Raw genomic sequence first — 17,104 nt, forward strand, 5'->3', positions numbered from 1 at the left:
AAGCTCTTAGGTGACTCTACTCTCATATTCTATGTGGTGGACACTTAGCTGTCGATTCGGGCGATTCCTCATCGGGTACATGGTATGGCTAGGAGGGCCTACGTAATACGTCAGAAACATGAAATTTGTGCATCTTGGTAAACCAGCAAATGCAACTAACCATAACTGCTTTATATTTTCTTCAACTGCTGGAACTCCTAAAGTCAGCTCCACCTGCTCATTTTTGCTTCTTGTTTCTTCCGAGTCACCCTTCCAGTCCATACTTCATCTGTCTCATTAGCTTGATAACTACGTTCTCCAATTATATCTCCCATACTGCTTCTTCTTCTTCTTCTTCTTCTTCTCTCTCTCTCTCTCTCTCTCTCTCTCTCTCTCTCTCTCTCTCTCTATATCATGACAATGACATGAACTCCACTTCTCTCTATATATATATGTTGCATGACTTTGTTCTTACTTGCACAAACACATTCCTTTCATAGTCCATATACCATTATCTATGTAGTGGGCACTTTCTCTAGCCTTGCCTTAAGACTCTTTGTAACTCAGAAGCAAAATGTACTTGCAGAAGCTCCACGTTTGCATCTCCGTCATCTTGATCACCTCCTCGCCATTCTGCTTCAGCAGCCACATAAATGGCCTGCCCGATCCCTATAATCCTTACCGTGAATATGACCCGATGCCCCGCCTCTCCTCAATTAGGACTGCCAGCAGGGGTCGGATCTCCTATTATGACTCTGACTTCTGGAGGCAGCTCATGCTGAAACGGAGTCGAGCTGCCTCTTCATCGACTTCCCTTAAGTTGGTGAGCGTAGATGACTATGGTGCTAAAGGAGATGGAAGTGACGATACTGAGGTATATAAATGCACAAATGACCCCCTCGTCTTAATATAGTCTTATTGACTAAACATAATGTTGTTTTCCACTTCCCCGTTCTTCTATCTGTCTGATTTATGCTGAAACACTTCTTGGCGAAGTGACAGTCAAGTGCTTTATGTTGCATATAGGCATTCGGTAAAGCCTGGAAGGCTGCCTGTTCTGCTCAGAGAGCTGTTTTAGTAGTCCCCCAGAGCAAAACCTATCGTCTTACACCCATCACCTTCTCAGGTCCTTGCCAATCTGACCTCACTGTAAAGGTGAGTTTTATGCGGCGCGCACATCTCAATGTGCCAAATATGCTGGTATACATTAATGAACGACCAAAAAAAAAAAAAAAACAAGGCAGTTGTATTCAGCAGAAAATGTAATGAACTCAAGGTCTTTCAGTTGTTATGGTAATGGACACGCTTGTTTCTCTTGTCTGAGAGAACACCTTTCTTCTTTGTATCTGTTTACATGTTTCAGATCTATGGAACAATCGAGGCTCCTTCTCACCAATCAGACTATGAAAAAGATCCAAGACAGTGGCTGAAGTTCGAAAACTTGGAAAACTTGAGAGTAGAAGGCGGTGGCTACATAGACGGCAACGGAGAAACATGGTGGCAAGAATCCTGCAAAACGAACCCAAAACTTGTGAGTCATTGGTAGCTGCATCCTTTTCACTACATTTGTTAATTGGCCTAGATTTCACTATGCACTAACACTGGCAATTCCTCTCTTCTTCCTTGAATGCTATGATGCAGCCTTGCAAGGATGCACCAACAGTAAGTTCTTCTATCTGCCCATGATCAGTGACACATCTCATTCTAAATTCAAATGGAGAAGAAGTTTTTATATCCTGTGGGTTTCCTAAGAAGAACTATCTTTGCAGGCGTTGACGTTCAACGAATGCAACAATCTGAGGGTAGCTGACTTGTCCATTAGGAATGCACAACAAATGCATCTTGTATTCCAGAAGTGTGTGAACGTGAGAGCAGTGAACGTGCAGATAACTTCTCCTGAGGGAAGCCCGAATACTGATGGAATTCATGTCACAGAAACTCAGAATATCCTCATTGATCAGTGTGTCATTAGGACAGGTATAAACAAACAGAAACTGATTAGGCATGGACAAATTCTGGGTCTGGCTCCAATATTTCCCTGCGAACAAAATGTGAACAATATCCTCACTTTCACAAATCATCGTGTCCGGCTAAACTAAACCTTAGAATGTTCTTGTTTCAGGGGATGATTGCATTTCTATAGTGAGTGGGTCGAGATATGTTCAAGCTACAGATATAACCTGTGGACCAGGCCATGGCATCAGGTTTCCTATTACCGACCTAACTAACTAACATACACGAAATATATCTCTCCTACTTAAAAAAAAAAAAAACAAATATTCTGCACCTCTTAACTACTCCTCCTCCTATCAATACTCAAAACTCATATCTTATCTATTTACATACAGCATCGGAAGCTTGGGAGCCGATAATTCAGCGGACTATGTTTCAGATGTCCTAATAAATAGAGCAAGACTTTCAGGAACCACGAACGGTGTGAGAATAAAGACTTGGCAGGTGAGATTAGGACAATGGATTATCATTTTTACTTCTTTGGCCAGGATATTGACATGCTCGATCCTGCACTTTTTTCCTTGCGTGCTTCCACTAGCTAGTAGCTATAGGTTTTGGATCATTACATGGTGTCATAGGAGATTAAAACACTTCTAGGATCTATTTCAATTCTCCTTTGGATTGCAAAACCGTGAGATAATTTGTTTTCGAGTCAAGGTAAATTTGGCGTGACGGAATTACTTTTTGACTTGGTGTGATCTATCAAGTCTTTGTTAACCAAACTCTTGACTTGCGCTTAGAACAAATATGACAACTTCGTTGGTTGCATGGATGACTTTAGCATATCCATCCCGACTTCAAAGTGCTTAGAAAGTTTATTAGTGGCATAATCTCAATATTGACCCGTCTCCGTACAGGGAGGATCAGGGTACGCTAGAAACATCAAATTTGAGAACATTGCAATGGACAACGTGGCCAATCCCATAATCATAGATCAGAACTACTGTGATCAAGAGAAGCCGTGTCGACAGCAGGTAACAGAACATCTCTGCGCCTATCTTCTTCTAGCTTACTCGACTGGTCGTGATTAGCCATCTATTAGCATGATTGACCGATCACTATATCGCGATCTGGTGGAATGGTAGGCCACAGCAGTTCAAGTGACGAACGTGGCTTACAGGAACATCAGAGGAACCAGCGCTTCAGAAGAGGCCATCAAATTCGACTGCAGCAGGAACCATCCATGCCAAGGGATTTTCTTGCAGGACATCAACCTCAGAACCGAATCCTCGGTTGAGAGCCCCGAAGCTTCTTGCGTGAATGTTAAACTTACCCAAACTGGAAGAGTCTTCCCTCAATGTGCCTAAGGACAAAAGGGAAGGGACTGCTATCATTTGTCAACCTTTACGTGATTTGGCCCTGTAAATGTATGTTTTATCAATGAGAATGGCAGAGTAATCTCGAATTCTATGTTAAATAAAAACGTTTTTCGTGCAACTTTTTTTCGGGATTTCTTCTAAAATAAGGAGCTCTTTAGGTGAAGTGGGGATGAGAAGTGGATAGAGTAGGATACTTACCCCGAAGAAAGAAGAGCTCTTCCCACAAAATTAGAGCACGAATCGATTCTATATCCAGCGGTGCAGTTTTGCGAAGGCTGTCCCCAACAAAAGCCTACTACTCCCAGACAGGGACACAATAACAGCACCAGCAGGATTTTCCCTTAGTTCACTCAGTTGAGGCATGGTTTTCAATTTCAAGCTTCATTTCACCATCTGAGCACAGGGCCATTTGGAGAAGGGATAAGTGCATTGGAAGTACAAAAACTCGTCACGAAAATACAATTGAATCCTAAAACCTTTCAAAAGAGCATCCTAAAACTTTCTGAAAAGCACAACCGAGTTATAAAACTTATCATAAAAGTGCATCAAGTCCTAAAATTCCTCATATTGATTGCAGTTTTTGTAAGTTTTAGGACTCGATTGCATTTTCGTGATAGGTTTTAGGAGTTGATTGTATATTTTGAAAGTTTTAGGACTCGAGTACACTTTCGTGATAAGTTTTAGGATTTGATTGAACTTTTTGAAAGTTTTAGGATTCGATTACACTGTCATAGCAAGTTTTAGGTCTTTCAGTGCACTTATCCCTTCCGAGAAAACTGTCATTTTTAAATGAACATGACATCATCAGACATGACTTAACACCCCCACAGGGCAGTGTTTTCTCCGATAACAAGAGCTCGTCGAATTCATAAGGTAGACATTGGGCAAGGCGCTTTGTTAAAGCTGCTTGTAAACAGTTGATATATAATAACCACGTATACATATAATCCATTCTTTTGAGCGTATCATCGAGCTTCCACTGTGAGCGCCCATGTATTTGAACATGAATTTACTGGGTGGGGACTTTCCTTTTCTTTTTTTTTTTTTAAGTCTTGCTCATCTCTACTATTTTTTTTTTTTAAGTCTTGCTCATCTCTACTATTTTTTTTTTTTTAAGTCTTGCTCATCTCTACTATCTACATGTGTGTGCAGTGCTATTGAACCTCCGACCTGGTACTCTCTAACCTCTCCCTCAATTTCTTTACCAGCAAGGCCGCAGGCCTTTGTCGCTGGCCTTCCCAAGTTAATGGCCAAGTTAGGTTATTAGGATCCTCACTCATTAGGAATTCTGTCTAGGATTCCAGTTCAGGCTTGCCTAATTCGTCTTGGACAGCTTAAATACTCAGATGATCCCTCTGCCATCTGAGTAAGAATCAACCGTCATGTCATGAAGTTCTCACAGAGGTCAATATGGGCTATTGAAGACCATCGTTTCCCCGCAGTTCCCTGGTTTTGTTCGCCGTGATTTTATGGTCTTGTAATAAGATTTTCCTAGTCTACTCCACCTCCTCTACATACCGACTAATCTTTAGGATTATCATATGACATGCACCTCCAAGTTTTCCCTCCCACCACCCGAAGCTAATTTACATAAACAGCAGAGCTGACAGACAAGAGCCTTAACATGCAGTTGAAATATAATAGCTAAATGCAGTCGTAGTTAATGTAAATACATATCTAGAGCTTTAGCAATTGAAAGTTGCAGTTTTACCAAGAGAAACGTAATGAGAAGATGGGTTAAGTACAGCAAGATGAGTATCCTCGAAGGCATGTATGTACACACATATACTAACATTAAGCTGATAAAAGCACCGTTATTCTCAAATAAGGCTGTCACTCGCTAGCACATTGTGGCTGCTCGCCAAATTATCCTGCAGTTTCTCAGCATCCTCGCTGACAGGCGAATCTAGCAAACCGCAATAGTCAAAATCAACCGTGAAACAACAGCTTGCTGCATGGTCCCGCGACTCAGCATTGTCCACTGCAATCAAGTCATCTTGCTCACCATATGAATCACAGCTCTTGTCATCACAGGGAAGAGTAACATTTGATCCCGGCATTTCATTCCACAGAGCTTTAAGGAGATATTGGGAATCGGATTTTTCTTGAGGTATGAATTTCACATCCAAAATTGGGGTCTTGAAGTCCACGGCACAAGCAGCCTGTGAAGATTTGAGAATATCATGCAGAATGCCCCCATCAGACTTTCCATTTGCAGCTTCAAAAGCTCTGATGCAATCAACAGATTCCACTTCCTTCACAAGACGAGGGCTACCATCAATTTGTTCCCGAGCTGTCTCATCTTTAACATCAGTATCTTCACCAGCAAGGACACATCTTACTTTGCTGCTGGCTTCTTCGGGTACATTTCTCTGATCTCTCTCATGGTCATCGCCTGTAACAAGTACATACCATTTTCTTTTATCAAAAGACAGCTGATAGTCACTTTCCTCACCAATTTTCTCAGAGCAACCATAATTTCTAATTCCAGTTCTATCAGTATTGTTCTCACCATCACCAGAAGGTAACACAGAAGAAATTGAATCCATTGCAAACTCCATCCCATCAGTCAAGCAGACAGAATTTTGTGCTCCATCAAATGGTATGTCGGGTGAAATTCTCTCATCAAAGTTTTCCTCATCTTCACTTGAGAACTCGGGAGCCTTGACAGCCAGTGACTGTGTATAATTTGGAGGGCAACTCGTAATAGAAGATGCAAACCCAGCAAGGGCAGATGCTAAGGCATCATCTATTGACAATGCAGGTCTAGGTTTTTCCTTTGGAGAGTCAGGAACTTGCTGTAACAATACGTGGCTTTCCTCGTCATCCTCTCCATGTGGAAAGTCTGGAGCCGAAATGGTAAGATTTGGCAGCAATTGGGAGGTACTCACAGTGTCACAGGAATCATCATGTGGAATGGGTAATATATCTAAAGAATCCCTATCAGAATGACATTCTTCATTATTACTTTCATACAAGGAAGTGATATTTGACTCACTAAAGCAACATTCTGGGGCTGAAAATCTCTTGCAGGTCTGCATTCCTGAACTCACCACTTTGTGGTTAATCACTTCAAGTTGCTCCTCTACCCGTTGCAGCCTCGCTTCGATGCTGCTAATAGGCTTAATCAAATTTTCTTCAAATCTCAAGCAGAGACTTTCTATTCTGCTAACTCGAGAAATGAGCTGTTCTAGGACATGTTCAAAACGTCTGTAAGAAACATCCTGCTGCCAATCAGTATCTGTTTCTCGTACAGTTTCCTGAGCTGGTTCAGAAATAACCCTATCCATATGCTGAGTATCGGAAAAGCCGGTAACACGTGCGTCTCTATTTGCAACATCGGCTGTTACAGTTACTTTCGAACTCAGATCGGGTTCTGTTGTCTCTGAACCAGCAGGTGGGAAATTTTGGATATCCCTCATGGCAGAAGCATCCTTATCCTGTGCTTGGCCAGCGTTTTTCATTTTAGATAACTGCAGGATGCTGGGCACAAGCATAGCCATAAGTGAAGTTCCAGCTGCAGTTCCCAATTGCCTGTCCTCATCTTCAAAATTAGATTCAACAGGCTCTGCAAACACATAGATTTCGCCTATATATACGCAATCTCCACTTTGAACTGAGAGCAGACGAATCGTGAGAGATGTGCAGGGGTCTGCATCAGTAATCTCAGCTGTTGCCTCGTAAAAATCCTGCAGGATTTAACCAGCATCAGAAAAGAAGAGCAAAGGAGAAAAATAAAATTGTGATTGTTTTCAACAATGTTATATAATTTAAGCAAGTCTAGCCAACTCTTCCTCTGATACGTTGACAACATTCCCTCCATTTTTTTCTGTTCATTTCCTTTTTCAAATTTAAAGCTGCATCCTATTTCCAAATTTGGATCCATTTACAATCTCATAAGCACAGGCCCTACATATGTCTTGCCCACCGCACAAAGCAACAACTGTGAATTACCTTGAGGTCTCAACAAATATGACAGGCGCATAACTCAGAATCAACTATAGTCTATAGGATATGAGGCAATAAGATAAGACGGGAAAGGCAGCAATATCTAGGTACGCAAGAGAGTGAATCTATTACCATTTTGACAGAGGACTTCAAAGACGTAGCGACATTTCTGTTAGCTTCAAATGAAGAACTGGGCACCTTCACTTCAACCCAGTCGTCTTCACCAGCATTCAAATTAATCTCACTTTTGGATCTTTGTTCAGCAAACTCATCGACAGAAGCTTCGTCCCAGTCGGCAATGCCGCATCGAACTGTACAGAGATACTCATTGCCCGTCTGCTGCTTGGGGGCGTAGTATATCTCATAAACTCGAGCTGTGCTTCGGACATAAACTTGGCGCACCTCGTGTCTCCGAGTGAAACAAACTGCAGTAAACGAATTCTTTGTAATTCATAACCGTAACTAAGGCACCGAAATAATTCTCTTCAAGGGTTAAGCAAACAATGTTCGGGCAATCGAGTTGAAAAGGACACATAAACCGCTACATCACATTAACAAGAACCACTCGAACGTTACTTAAGCTACTAATCGATTGTCCGGCTCGTATGTTTAATCAAGGACAAAGGAATTCGAACGCAACAAATGATAAAACTTGGAAAAACCTCGCGACAGAGCGACTGCATCTTATCTCATATAGTCATAATTAACTATTTACTTACTGCACGAAAACGATGCAAACACCAGCACTGAGATAGCGACGAGTGAGTCGAAAACTTACTAGTGATCTCGCAGGGGCCGCGATCTGGCGAGGGAGGGCGCAGAACGAGAGGAGTTTTAGTAGCTGAGCCGACCACGCTATCATCGATCGGAGAAAGAGGCGATTCGACGGTCACTGAACCGGCGAGACGGCCGGCTGAGATGGCCCAGCTCGTTGCGACGCCGTTCCAATCGGCGTCTTCTCCGGCGATCGACCCCATGATCGATTCCTCAACTGGGAAGCGATGAAATCACCCGGTGGTGGTCGCGATTTCGACAATCTGGATGGAATTGTTGGGGACGGCACGCAGGGAGCAGCAGGAGGAGGAGGAGTGGAGGACGGAGCGTGCAATGGACGTCTAGTGATCTCAGATTTCTCAATATATATATATATTGACTGAAAAATAAATTTCGGTTAAAATTGCGATAAAAATAAAAAGGAAAGCAAGTCCTAATATTTCCTCGGGAAAATCGTCCATGAACCTCCTTTTTTTTCCTTTTTTTCCGTATCATAGTTAATCCAGTAAATTAATTAAAAGTTTCGTTATCCTTTCAAACCAAATCAACAGATAACGATTACAATTCCAAATTGCATAAGACAAACACGATCGAATGATTGCAACATTGCTAGGGAAATCCAATAAATTATTCACGACTTCCTTGAATCAACAAGAAAGTCCAACGGTGAATGCTAGGGAAAGACCTAACAATAACCATTGGTTTTATTTACAACATTTCTAATTAATTTGCTAGATTAACTCCGGTCACCAAAAACAGGTTAGATAATGGAGTTAAGTGGGTTTGCTCACGAAGTATGTTCCATTATGTGCTCGGAATATCCTACCTTGTCTCAAATCGCTAACACTTTTCAATCTTTAAGTTTGAACTTTCCTTATTTTCATCAAATTGAATCTCTCTTATTTTACAAAAATTTAAGTCTATGTCCCCTAAGTAGACCCAATTTCTTAAAATAAAAGGAGGACACATCTATTTCTGAATTTAAGATTTTATTTTATTTTATTTTATTCTGCATGCAAAGTGTGTGCTCTTTTCCATGCAAAAAGAAAAACAAACGTGCATCTTATCTAATGAACACAATTTGCTGTGTTTTGAACTTATTTAATGCTAGCATGGTTCCTATTTTGTAAATTATTCATGTCGAATGTCATAATCATGTCACACTCCTAATTGTTAGATATATTAGGAGTAGGGTTTTTCCTTTAGTATATGTATTTACTTTTATACCCTTCTTTATATGTATATTTATATCGGCCTTGTGCTTAATTGTAATTGCAGCATTCCATTATTCACTTCTCCAAATCTAACATGGTATCAGAGCTAGGGTTTGCTTTCTTTGTGAGTATTGTACACTAATCAACGACTACGGCGATCCCGCTTGCCGGTGAGTGGGCTGGGGGTTCGGGGGCAGTGCCCCCGAGAAATTTTTTTTCGATCGCCTTCTTCATTGCGCCTTCGTTTTTCACGCCGGCCACGTTGTCTTCATCGGTATAGCTTCGCGATTGTCCAACTTTGTCTCGCCCGATCTTCTTCATCTTTCGCCTTGTTCTTGCGATCGATCTCGGGTTCTATCTTCTTCACTCATATATATATTTGCTTACACTTTGATTTAGTGATCTCGGAATTAATGGCTGGTAGTGATCGGATTGATCGCATTGATGTTAAGTTGGATGACTCTAATTATGTTATTTGGAAACCCTCGGTGATGGCTGCTCTTGTTTATCGTGATTTATATGAGCATGTTGATGGTACTCGTTCTTGTCCTACATCTTTGTCCGATACTGCTGACCCTAAACCTAGTGCTGATCGGATTACGCGACGCGAATCTGAAATTAGGGTTTGGCATGTTGCTGATCGGAAAGCATGGGCCATATTATTTGGTTCTATTAGCCCCGATCTTCGCCCCCAATTTACTCGGATTGTTGGTGCAAAACAGTTATGGGATCAAATTGCTTTGAGATGTTTATGCAAACGGGTTCGTTCGTGTTTATCGCCTTATGCGGGAACTTCGTCGTGCCACTCAGGGCACGCGATCAATTCGTGAATTTTATAATTATATGACATCTCTTTGGTCTCAACTTGATGTATTGGCTCGTCCAGCATGTCCCACGTGTGCTAGTTGCATTACTTGTGTTGCATTTAAACTTGAAGATCAGAACAAGAATCGTCTTTACGAATTCTTGATGCAACTTTCACCGGAATTTGAGGGAGTTCGGAGTCAGATTCTCTATCGTTATCCCGCACCATCTCTTTTAGATGCAGTCAAAGAACTTCAGGCCGAGGAAACCAGACGAGTAATTCTTGGTGCTCCTCCATCTCTAGATCCCTCTGTAATATTGGCCACCCCACGGCTCGATTTCCGGTCTGGCTCCTCTCGGCGTGGTGTTCAATCTATCTCCTCTCAATGTGGTTTTCAATCCGGCTATTCTCATCGTAGTTCTCAACGTGGTTCTCGCCGTAGTTACGTGTGTGGCTCCCAGCATGCCCCTTCTCGGCGAGGTTCACGTTTTTATTGTAACTTCTGTAAACAAAATGGACATGCTGAGGATCGATGCTTTCTGAAGATGCGTGATCTTCCCAATGCAACCTCACGCTCCGTTGCACCTGTCTCTTCTCCATTCGCGGTTCGTGCCACTCCATCCTCATCTTCGGATGATCGTCTTGCTAATATTGAGGCTCGGCTTTCTCGTTTAGCTCGGCTTCATCTTGGTTCTTCTAGTGTATCCTCTACTATTGCTACTGTTGCTGCCGCGCAATCCTCGTGTGATAGTTCTTCTTGGATTCTTGACTCTGGGGCCGCTCATCACATGATCGCCTCTACTCATCATCTCACTAAGCAGACTACACTCAAAAATCCACAAGGGTTCTTTACGGTTGATGGATCCTCTATTACTGCTACTATGCAAGGTCATCTTACTATCCCTGGCGGTTTTAATGTGCCTAATGTGTTGCATATACCGAATTTAGCCCCGAATCTTTTATCCGTTGGACAACTTGCTGATATGGGTTATATGGTGACATTTCTTGTTGATTATTGTGTTGTACAGGATCGTACGAGTGGCCGGACGATTGGCGGGGGTAGTAGACATGGAGGATTATATACAATGCAGCATCCCCGACTTCCCTCACCTCAACATGTTCTCGCTATCTTCGACCTTGATTGTTGGCACCAGCGTTTAGGTTATATATCCGCTTCTCGTTTGTCTTTTCTGCGTCGGCCAGGTGTACTTGGGCCTATTTCATCTACTGTTATGCGTCCTTATACTAGTTGTCCTTTAGCTAAACAATCTGCACCTCCTTTTCCTATTAGTTCTTCTGTTTCCACTTCTTGTTTTGATTTAGTACATTTAGATGTTTGGGGTCCCGCCCCCCAAATTTCTAAAAGTGGATTCAAGTATTATGTATCGATATTGATGATTATTCTCGTTATACCCGGGTTTATTTCATGCGCTCTCGTGATGAATTTCTCTCTATCTATAAAAACTTTACTGCCATGATCTCTACTCAATTCTCTAAAACTATTAAAGTTTTTCGTTCTGATTCGGGTGGGGAATATCTTTCTACTGCTTTTCGTTCTTTCTTAACTTCTCAGGGAACCTTACCTCGCTTGTCTTGTCCCGGTGTTCCTGCTCAAAATGGTCTTGCTGAGCGAAAACATCGTCATATTCTAGATACTACTCGTGCTCTCTTGTTGTCCAATTCTGTTCCTCCTGAATTTTGGGCCGAATCACTTTCTACTGCTGTCTATCTCATAAATCGACTTCTTTCTCTTGTCCTCTCCAAAGCCACCCCTTACCAACGTCTTTTCTCGAAACCACCCACTTATCACCAACTTCGTGTTTTTGGCTATACGTGTTATGTGCTTCTTCCATCCCATGAGCATACCAAACTCTCCGCAAGGTCGGTTCGGTGTGCTTTCTTGGGCTACAACACGTAATATAAAGGCTACGGGTGCTATAATCCTTCTTCACGACGTATTCTTATCTCTTGTAGTGTTCAATTCTTTGAGCATCTACCGTTCTTTTCTGCTACCTCTACTTCTTCACAATCAGCCCCATCTATTTTTATGGATTTTCCTCTTAATTCATCTCTTGTTCTTCCTATTATATCTTCTCCGTTAGACCCAGTGCCACCACCTTCTCCTGTTATGCCTCATTCCTCGTCTACTTCACATGCCACTTCGACGCCGCTTGACAATTCTTGCCCTCTTTCCCCTCGGCGGAATCCTCCGCGAGATCGCCGTCCTCCGGCTAGGTACGTGGCTACTACAAGTTATTCTGATGAGTTTGGTTCCTTTATGGCTGCTGTCCATACTTTACAGGAACCATCACATTATCGTATGGCCGTACAATATGCCGAATGGCGTGATGCTATGTCCGAGGCATTGTCCGCTCTTGAACGCACGGGTACGTGGGATCTTGTGCCTCTTCCACCAGGAAAGTCCTTGATATCTTGTCGTTGGATCTATAAAATCAAGACTCACTCTAATGGTAGTATTAAGCGCTATAAAGCGCGTCTCGTTGCACGTGGTTTTGATAAGGAGTATGGGATTGATTATGAGGAGACCTTTGCTCATGTTGCCAAAATGGCTTACGTTCGTACTCTTCTTGCAGTCGCATCTATTCGTAATTGGCCTTTTTTTCAGCTTGATGTGAAGAATGCTTTTCTTCATGGAGTCCTTCATGAGGAACTCTATATGCATCCACCTCCTGGTCTAGCTCATTCTCCCGGTCGGGTTTGTCGTCTTCGTCGGGCTCTTTATGGTCTCAAACGGGCTCCTCGAGCTTGGTTTGAACGTTTTGCAGATGTTGTTTGGTCAGCTGGTTTTATTCAGAGTGAGAATGATCATGCTATGTTCATCCACACTTCTCCTTTCGGTTGTACTATTCTGCTACTATATGTTGATGATATGATTATTATCGGGGATGACTATGCTCATATTGCTTATACTAAGCAACATCTTCACCGTCAGTTTGTTATGAAGGATCTAGGTTTCTTACGTTATTTTCTCGGTATTGAGGTTGCTCGCAATCGACGTGGTATTCTTCTCTCCCGGCCGAAGTACATCGCCGACATTTCGGCTCATGTTGAGTTGTCTGATACTCGTACTACGGCTACTCCTATTGAACTTCATTTACGACTTCGTCCGGATGATGGTGAGCCTTTGCTTGATGTTACTCGCTACCAAGCTCTTGTTGGCGATCTTGTCTATCTTACAACTACTCGTCCCGATATCGCCTATGCTGTTCACCTTGTTAGTCAATTTGTAGTGGCTCCTCGTACTATTCATTATGCTTTTGTACTCCGCATTCTGCGATATCTTCGTTGTACTCTGACACGCTCAGTCTTTCTCCCATCAACTTCCTCACTTTCTCTTCGTGCTTACTCTGATGCTGATTGGGCTTCGGATGTTACCGACCGCAAGTCCATTACGGGATTTTGTGTCTTTCTAGGTGATTCTCTGATTTCTTGGCGTGCTAAGAAGCAACCGTCGTGTCTCGCTCTTCTATTGAGTCCGAGTATCGTGCTATAGCCGACACTACGGTTGAGATTATTTGGCTTCGACGTCTCCTTGCCGATCTTGGTGTTGCCTCCTCTAATCCCATTCCTCTTCATTGTGACAATAAGAGTGCTATTCACATTGCTACAAATCCGATCTTTCATGAGCGTACCAAGCACATCGACATTGATTGTCATATCACGCATCATCAGCTCTAAACACGTATCATTTCTCTTCCCTTTGTAGCTTCTGCAGCCCAACTTGCCGACTTATTCACCAAATCTCTTACATCACAACGATTTGCTACTCTTCTTTCCAAACTCTCATTGGTTGACCCACCTTCGGTTTGAGGGGGGTGTTAGATATATTAGGAGTAGGGTTTTTCCTTTAGTATATGTATTTACTTTTATACCCTTCTTTGTATGTATATTTATATCGGCCTTGTGCCTAATTGTAATTGCAGCATTCCATTATTCACTTCTCCAAATCTAACACTAACGATAGTCGATATCATCCCATTTGAAAAGTAGAGGTGGGGGAGGACATGTTCATTGTTCGTACTCCTATCCCAACATTCGTTGAGAAAGTTTATATACAATTATTTTTGGTTCAAATGAAAATAACACATTGGATGAAACAAACGAGTGGATGCCTTCCCATTTATACCCGTCTTAGCTTCTTCCTAGTTCCTATGGTCCATACTTACATGTTGATTCTATTTCACCGACCCACATCGTTTATGTGATTCTAAACTAGATTGGACATGTATTAAAAGTTTAAGGACGACAAATTAAAAGTTTAGAGGCTATATTGTAAGTTAAGATAAAGTTCGAGGACCATATTGAACAACTTAAAAGTTCACATTGGACTGAAATCTGAGGATTGTCACTTTTGAATAGAAAGTTGTTGCACAAACAAAAGAATGACTATGCATATAACACCTCTTGTTCTCTTCCCTTGTATGGAGGACGTAGCACATAGTGTATTTTGGCCGAAAGGGTTTTCTTAACCGGTTAATAATCGCTACTCTTCCACGGCCGGGGGCTCGATCGCCATAGAGATCTTTCAAGTCCAAGTTGCCGATTGAATTTCACCATAAGCGTGGATCTTATCAAGAGACCAACACTACTTACAACATTCACCGCTGCACAAGAATTCACAAACACAACCTGATTGGTTGAATCGGTGAGCTAGCTATCCGAGATGGTCCAGCTCGTTGCAACATCGTTCCAATCGGGGTCTTCTCCGATTTCACTAATCTAGATGGAATTGTTGGTGGAAGATTGCCAAAAAGTCCTAAACATTTGCACTTTTACTAACTTAATCCTAGATCTTTTAATTTTGCTAATTCAATCCTAAATATTTTTAGGATTTGTCGATTCGATCCTCCTAATCAATCTAGCTTGAAAAATGCTTACGTGCATACTTAATCAATGCCGGCTTTCCTATGTGGTCGGACTAGACATGGATATCGGACTTTGTGTTTTTTTTTTATTTTAATTTTCCTTACGTTGGTTTCTGGGGAAAATTGCCCCAAATCAACAATGCCCACCCTAATATGCGCGCCTCCAATAATTAGAACACCGTCGTCCAAAAATTTGCTCGACTACGGCCGACGACGCTCGACGACGCACGGCAGGAACCGAGGGAGCAGCTCGCGAGGGACCTCAACGATGACGACCTGGCGGAGGATTTCTTTCTGCAATTAAGAGAAAACGCAGATCGTTGTTTTTCCAAACCGAACGATTTGCCTCAAGCACTAGTCCTCATAGTCTAATGATTATGATATCAAGTTTCCTGAACATATTTGAACTGAAAGTTCGCCCGCAGTAGAAGCCTTGCTATTGACGACTTGTTGGGGGAAAAATCGTTGTTTCATTCTCACGTCTATACCTCTTGATTGAAGTGTCTGCCAGCTGTTTGTGAAAAATGCGCCAAGCGAAATTTTGTAAAATTTCCCAGCATGAATCAATTCGATCACCTCTCGGGAACCTCGAAATGCCTTTGTTTGCTCACATATCTAGTCATAATGAGCACTTTTGATTCATTCGTGTGGTTTCCTTTTGTGAGATTTGAATCCAAAAGTAAGAACTATGTAAGGATGTTTGTTTCTCTGTTTAACGTGCCATGTCTTGTGGTTGTGGCCTTCAATGGTACGTTAGGGATGCAACTGCTCTTGACTGATGATAAGGATGTTTCAATTTTGACTATTTGGCATGCGTGGTGGAACGACATGACTGCTATGTGACACTGTAGCTCAATCATGGCACCTCTCGTACACCTAACTCTCTCCTTCTTTCCCTTGGCTCCGTTAGTTTGGAGAATTCCGCTGTAATCTGAGCTCGTGAAGCGAAATTTTCCAAAACCTATAAGGAAAGTTTCACCGGTTCAAACTCGATTGAGGAAGCAAACTCAAGAAGAAGAAGGATGAAGAGGGTATGATTCTGGTAAAGGCTCTTCTCTACTTATGAAATGGCTGAAATGGGATATTATGCTCAAGACCGTCGCACTTTCTTTACACTCATGTACACTAAGCCTTTTGGCTCTCTGCATCTTATCTATTTGACACCTTTCTCTCGTGCTTGAATGCTCCATTTGATGCACTTGATCTCTTTGATAATTCTTGCTTGCTTTTAGGTTGAAACACTACACACGAATCTCATTTTCTGTCCATTTGTACCGGGGCTTCATGCAAATGTTCATCGTTTACATCATTTGCAACATGACATTTTAAGTCCATTGTTTAATCTCTCCTAAGCTATGTTTTGTGATTGAGTGCTGTCTCCGCTGGGGATGTTGCAATAACGGGACAATACACATTTAGGATTGGCAAAGTAACCAAGAAATTGCTGGCAGCAAACTTTGAATATTTTTGGTGGCTTCCTGGCAAATTTGCTTCAAGAGACAAGTTGATGGAGGTCATTCTGCAGTGTCTTGTTGATATGTGAAACAATTTTTTGCGGATCTAGAACTTGAGCTTCTGCTGATCTTTCTTTTAATCCTCAATTACCTCGGTGATGAAAGGTAGCTTAAGAAAAGTGAAAAACTACATTTTTTACAATCGAGTATAAGAATCTTTTTGGCAGTTTTCACCTTTAACTAAGTTTCTTTATAAAAAAAAGCTGACCCAGCCTAGCCCGGTCCGACTCGAAGATTTGGGTCATGTGTAATTCGGGTCGGGCTGGGCCAACTGGGTATTGTATAATTTCGGGCCGGGCTGGGATCCGGCCTGTTGACACCCCCTTGCCATGACGATGCTTGAATGAGAACACAGAGGTCTAAGATAAAGAAGAAAGGCTACAGTGCGATTAAAAATATAATTTGCATCCCCAACAATAGCCAAAGCAAGGCTAAAGTGTGATTAAAAATATGATTTGCACCCCTAACAACAGCCAAAGCGCACTGGTTTTCATGCCTACAATTCACGTTCAACGAGAAAACCATCTCCTGAGGACAGGCTTGGATGAGAAGGGAGGTTAAAGATAAAGAAGAAAGGCTAAAGTGTGATTAAATATATAATATACATCCTTAACGACGGCCAAAGCAAGGCTAAAGTGTGATTAAAAATTTA

General features: G+C 42.0%; 2 protein-coding genes across 2 annotated transcripts; one reads left to right on the plus strand and one right to left on the minus strand.

Annotated features, from left to right (window-relative positions):
- Positions 1-474: 474 nt before the first annotated feature.
- On the plus strand, positions 475-3,422 carry LOC115756522 (polygalacturonase-like). The gene is made up of 9 exons (XM_030696349.2): positions 475-853; positions 1,006-1,134; positions 1,343-1,510; positions 1,621-1,641; positions 1,749-1,956; positions 2,102-2,183; positions 2,328-2,436; positions 2,850-2,966; positions 3,078-3,422. The coding sequence occupies exons 1-9, from the start codon at positions 554-556 to the stop codon at positions 3,297-3,299; spliced, it is 1,356 nt and encodes a 451-aa protein (XP_030552209.2). The 5' UTR covers positions 475-553; the 3' UTR covers positions 3,300-3,422.
- A 1,504-nt stretch (positions 3,423-4,926) lies between these two features.
- LOC115756521 lies at positions 4,927-8,368 on the minus strand. The gene is made up of 3 exons (XM_030696348.2): positions 8,038-8,368; positions 7,392-7,684; positions 4,927-7,000 (listed from the first exon to the last, which is right to left on the minus strand). Exons 1-3 carry the CDS (start codon positions 8,234-8,236, stop codon positions 5,132-5,134), a joined length of 2,361 nt encoding a protein of 786 aa, XP_030552208.2. The 5' UTR covers positions 8,237-8,368; the 3' UTR covers positions 4,927-5,131.
- Between the last annotated feature and the right edge of the window lie 8,736 nt (positions 8,369-17,104).

Source organism: Rhodamnia argentea, chromosome 8 (genome assembly GCF_020921035.1).
Source record: "Rhodamnia argentea isolate NSW1041297 chromosome 8, ASM2092103v1, whole genome shotgun sequence".
Taxonomy (NCBI): domain Eukaryota; kingdom Viridiplantae; phylum Streptophyta; class Magnoliopsida; order Myrtales; family Myrtaceae; genus Rhodamnia; species Rhodamnia argentea.

What these genes read in the sequence shown, in the direction of transcription:
- LOC115756522 (XM_030696349.2), top strand. Translation starts at nt 554, where the DNA reads ATGTACTTGCAGAAGCTCCACGTTTGCATCTCCGTCATCTTGATCACC. An exon ending in AATCTGACCTCACTGTAAAG is followed by an intron (nt 1,135 to 1,342) that starts GTGAGTTTTATG and finishes TACATGTTTCAG; the next exon opens with ATCTATGGAACAATCGAGGC. An exon ending in CTTGCAAGGATGCACCAACA is followed by an intron (nt 1,642 to 1,748) that starts GTAAGTTCTTCT and finishes CTATCTTTGCAG; the next exon opens with GCGTTGACGTTCAACGAATG.
- LOC115756521 (XM_030696348.2), bottom strand. Translation starts at nt 8,236, where the DNA reads ATGGGGTCGATCGCCGGAGAAGACGCCGATTGGAACGGCGTCGCAACG. An exon ending in CGGCCCCTGCGAGATCACTA is followed by an intron (nt 7,685 to 8,037) that starts GTAAGTTTTCGA and finishes CGTTTACTGCAG; the next exon opens with TTTGTTTCACTCGGAGACAC. An exon ending in TGAAGTCCTCTGTCAAAATG is followed by an intron (nt 7,001 to 7,391) that starts GTAATAGATTCA and finishes TAAATCCTGCAG; the next exon opens with GATTTTTACGAGGCAACAGC.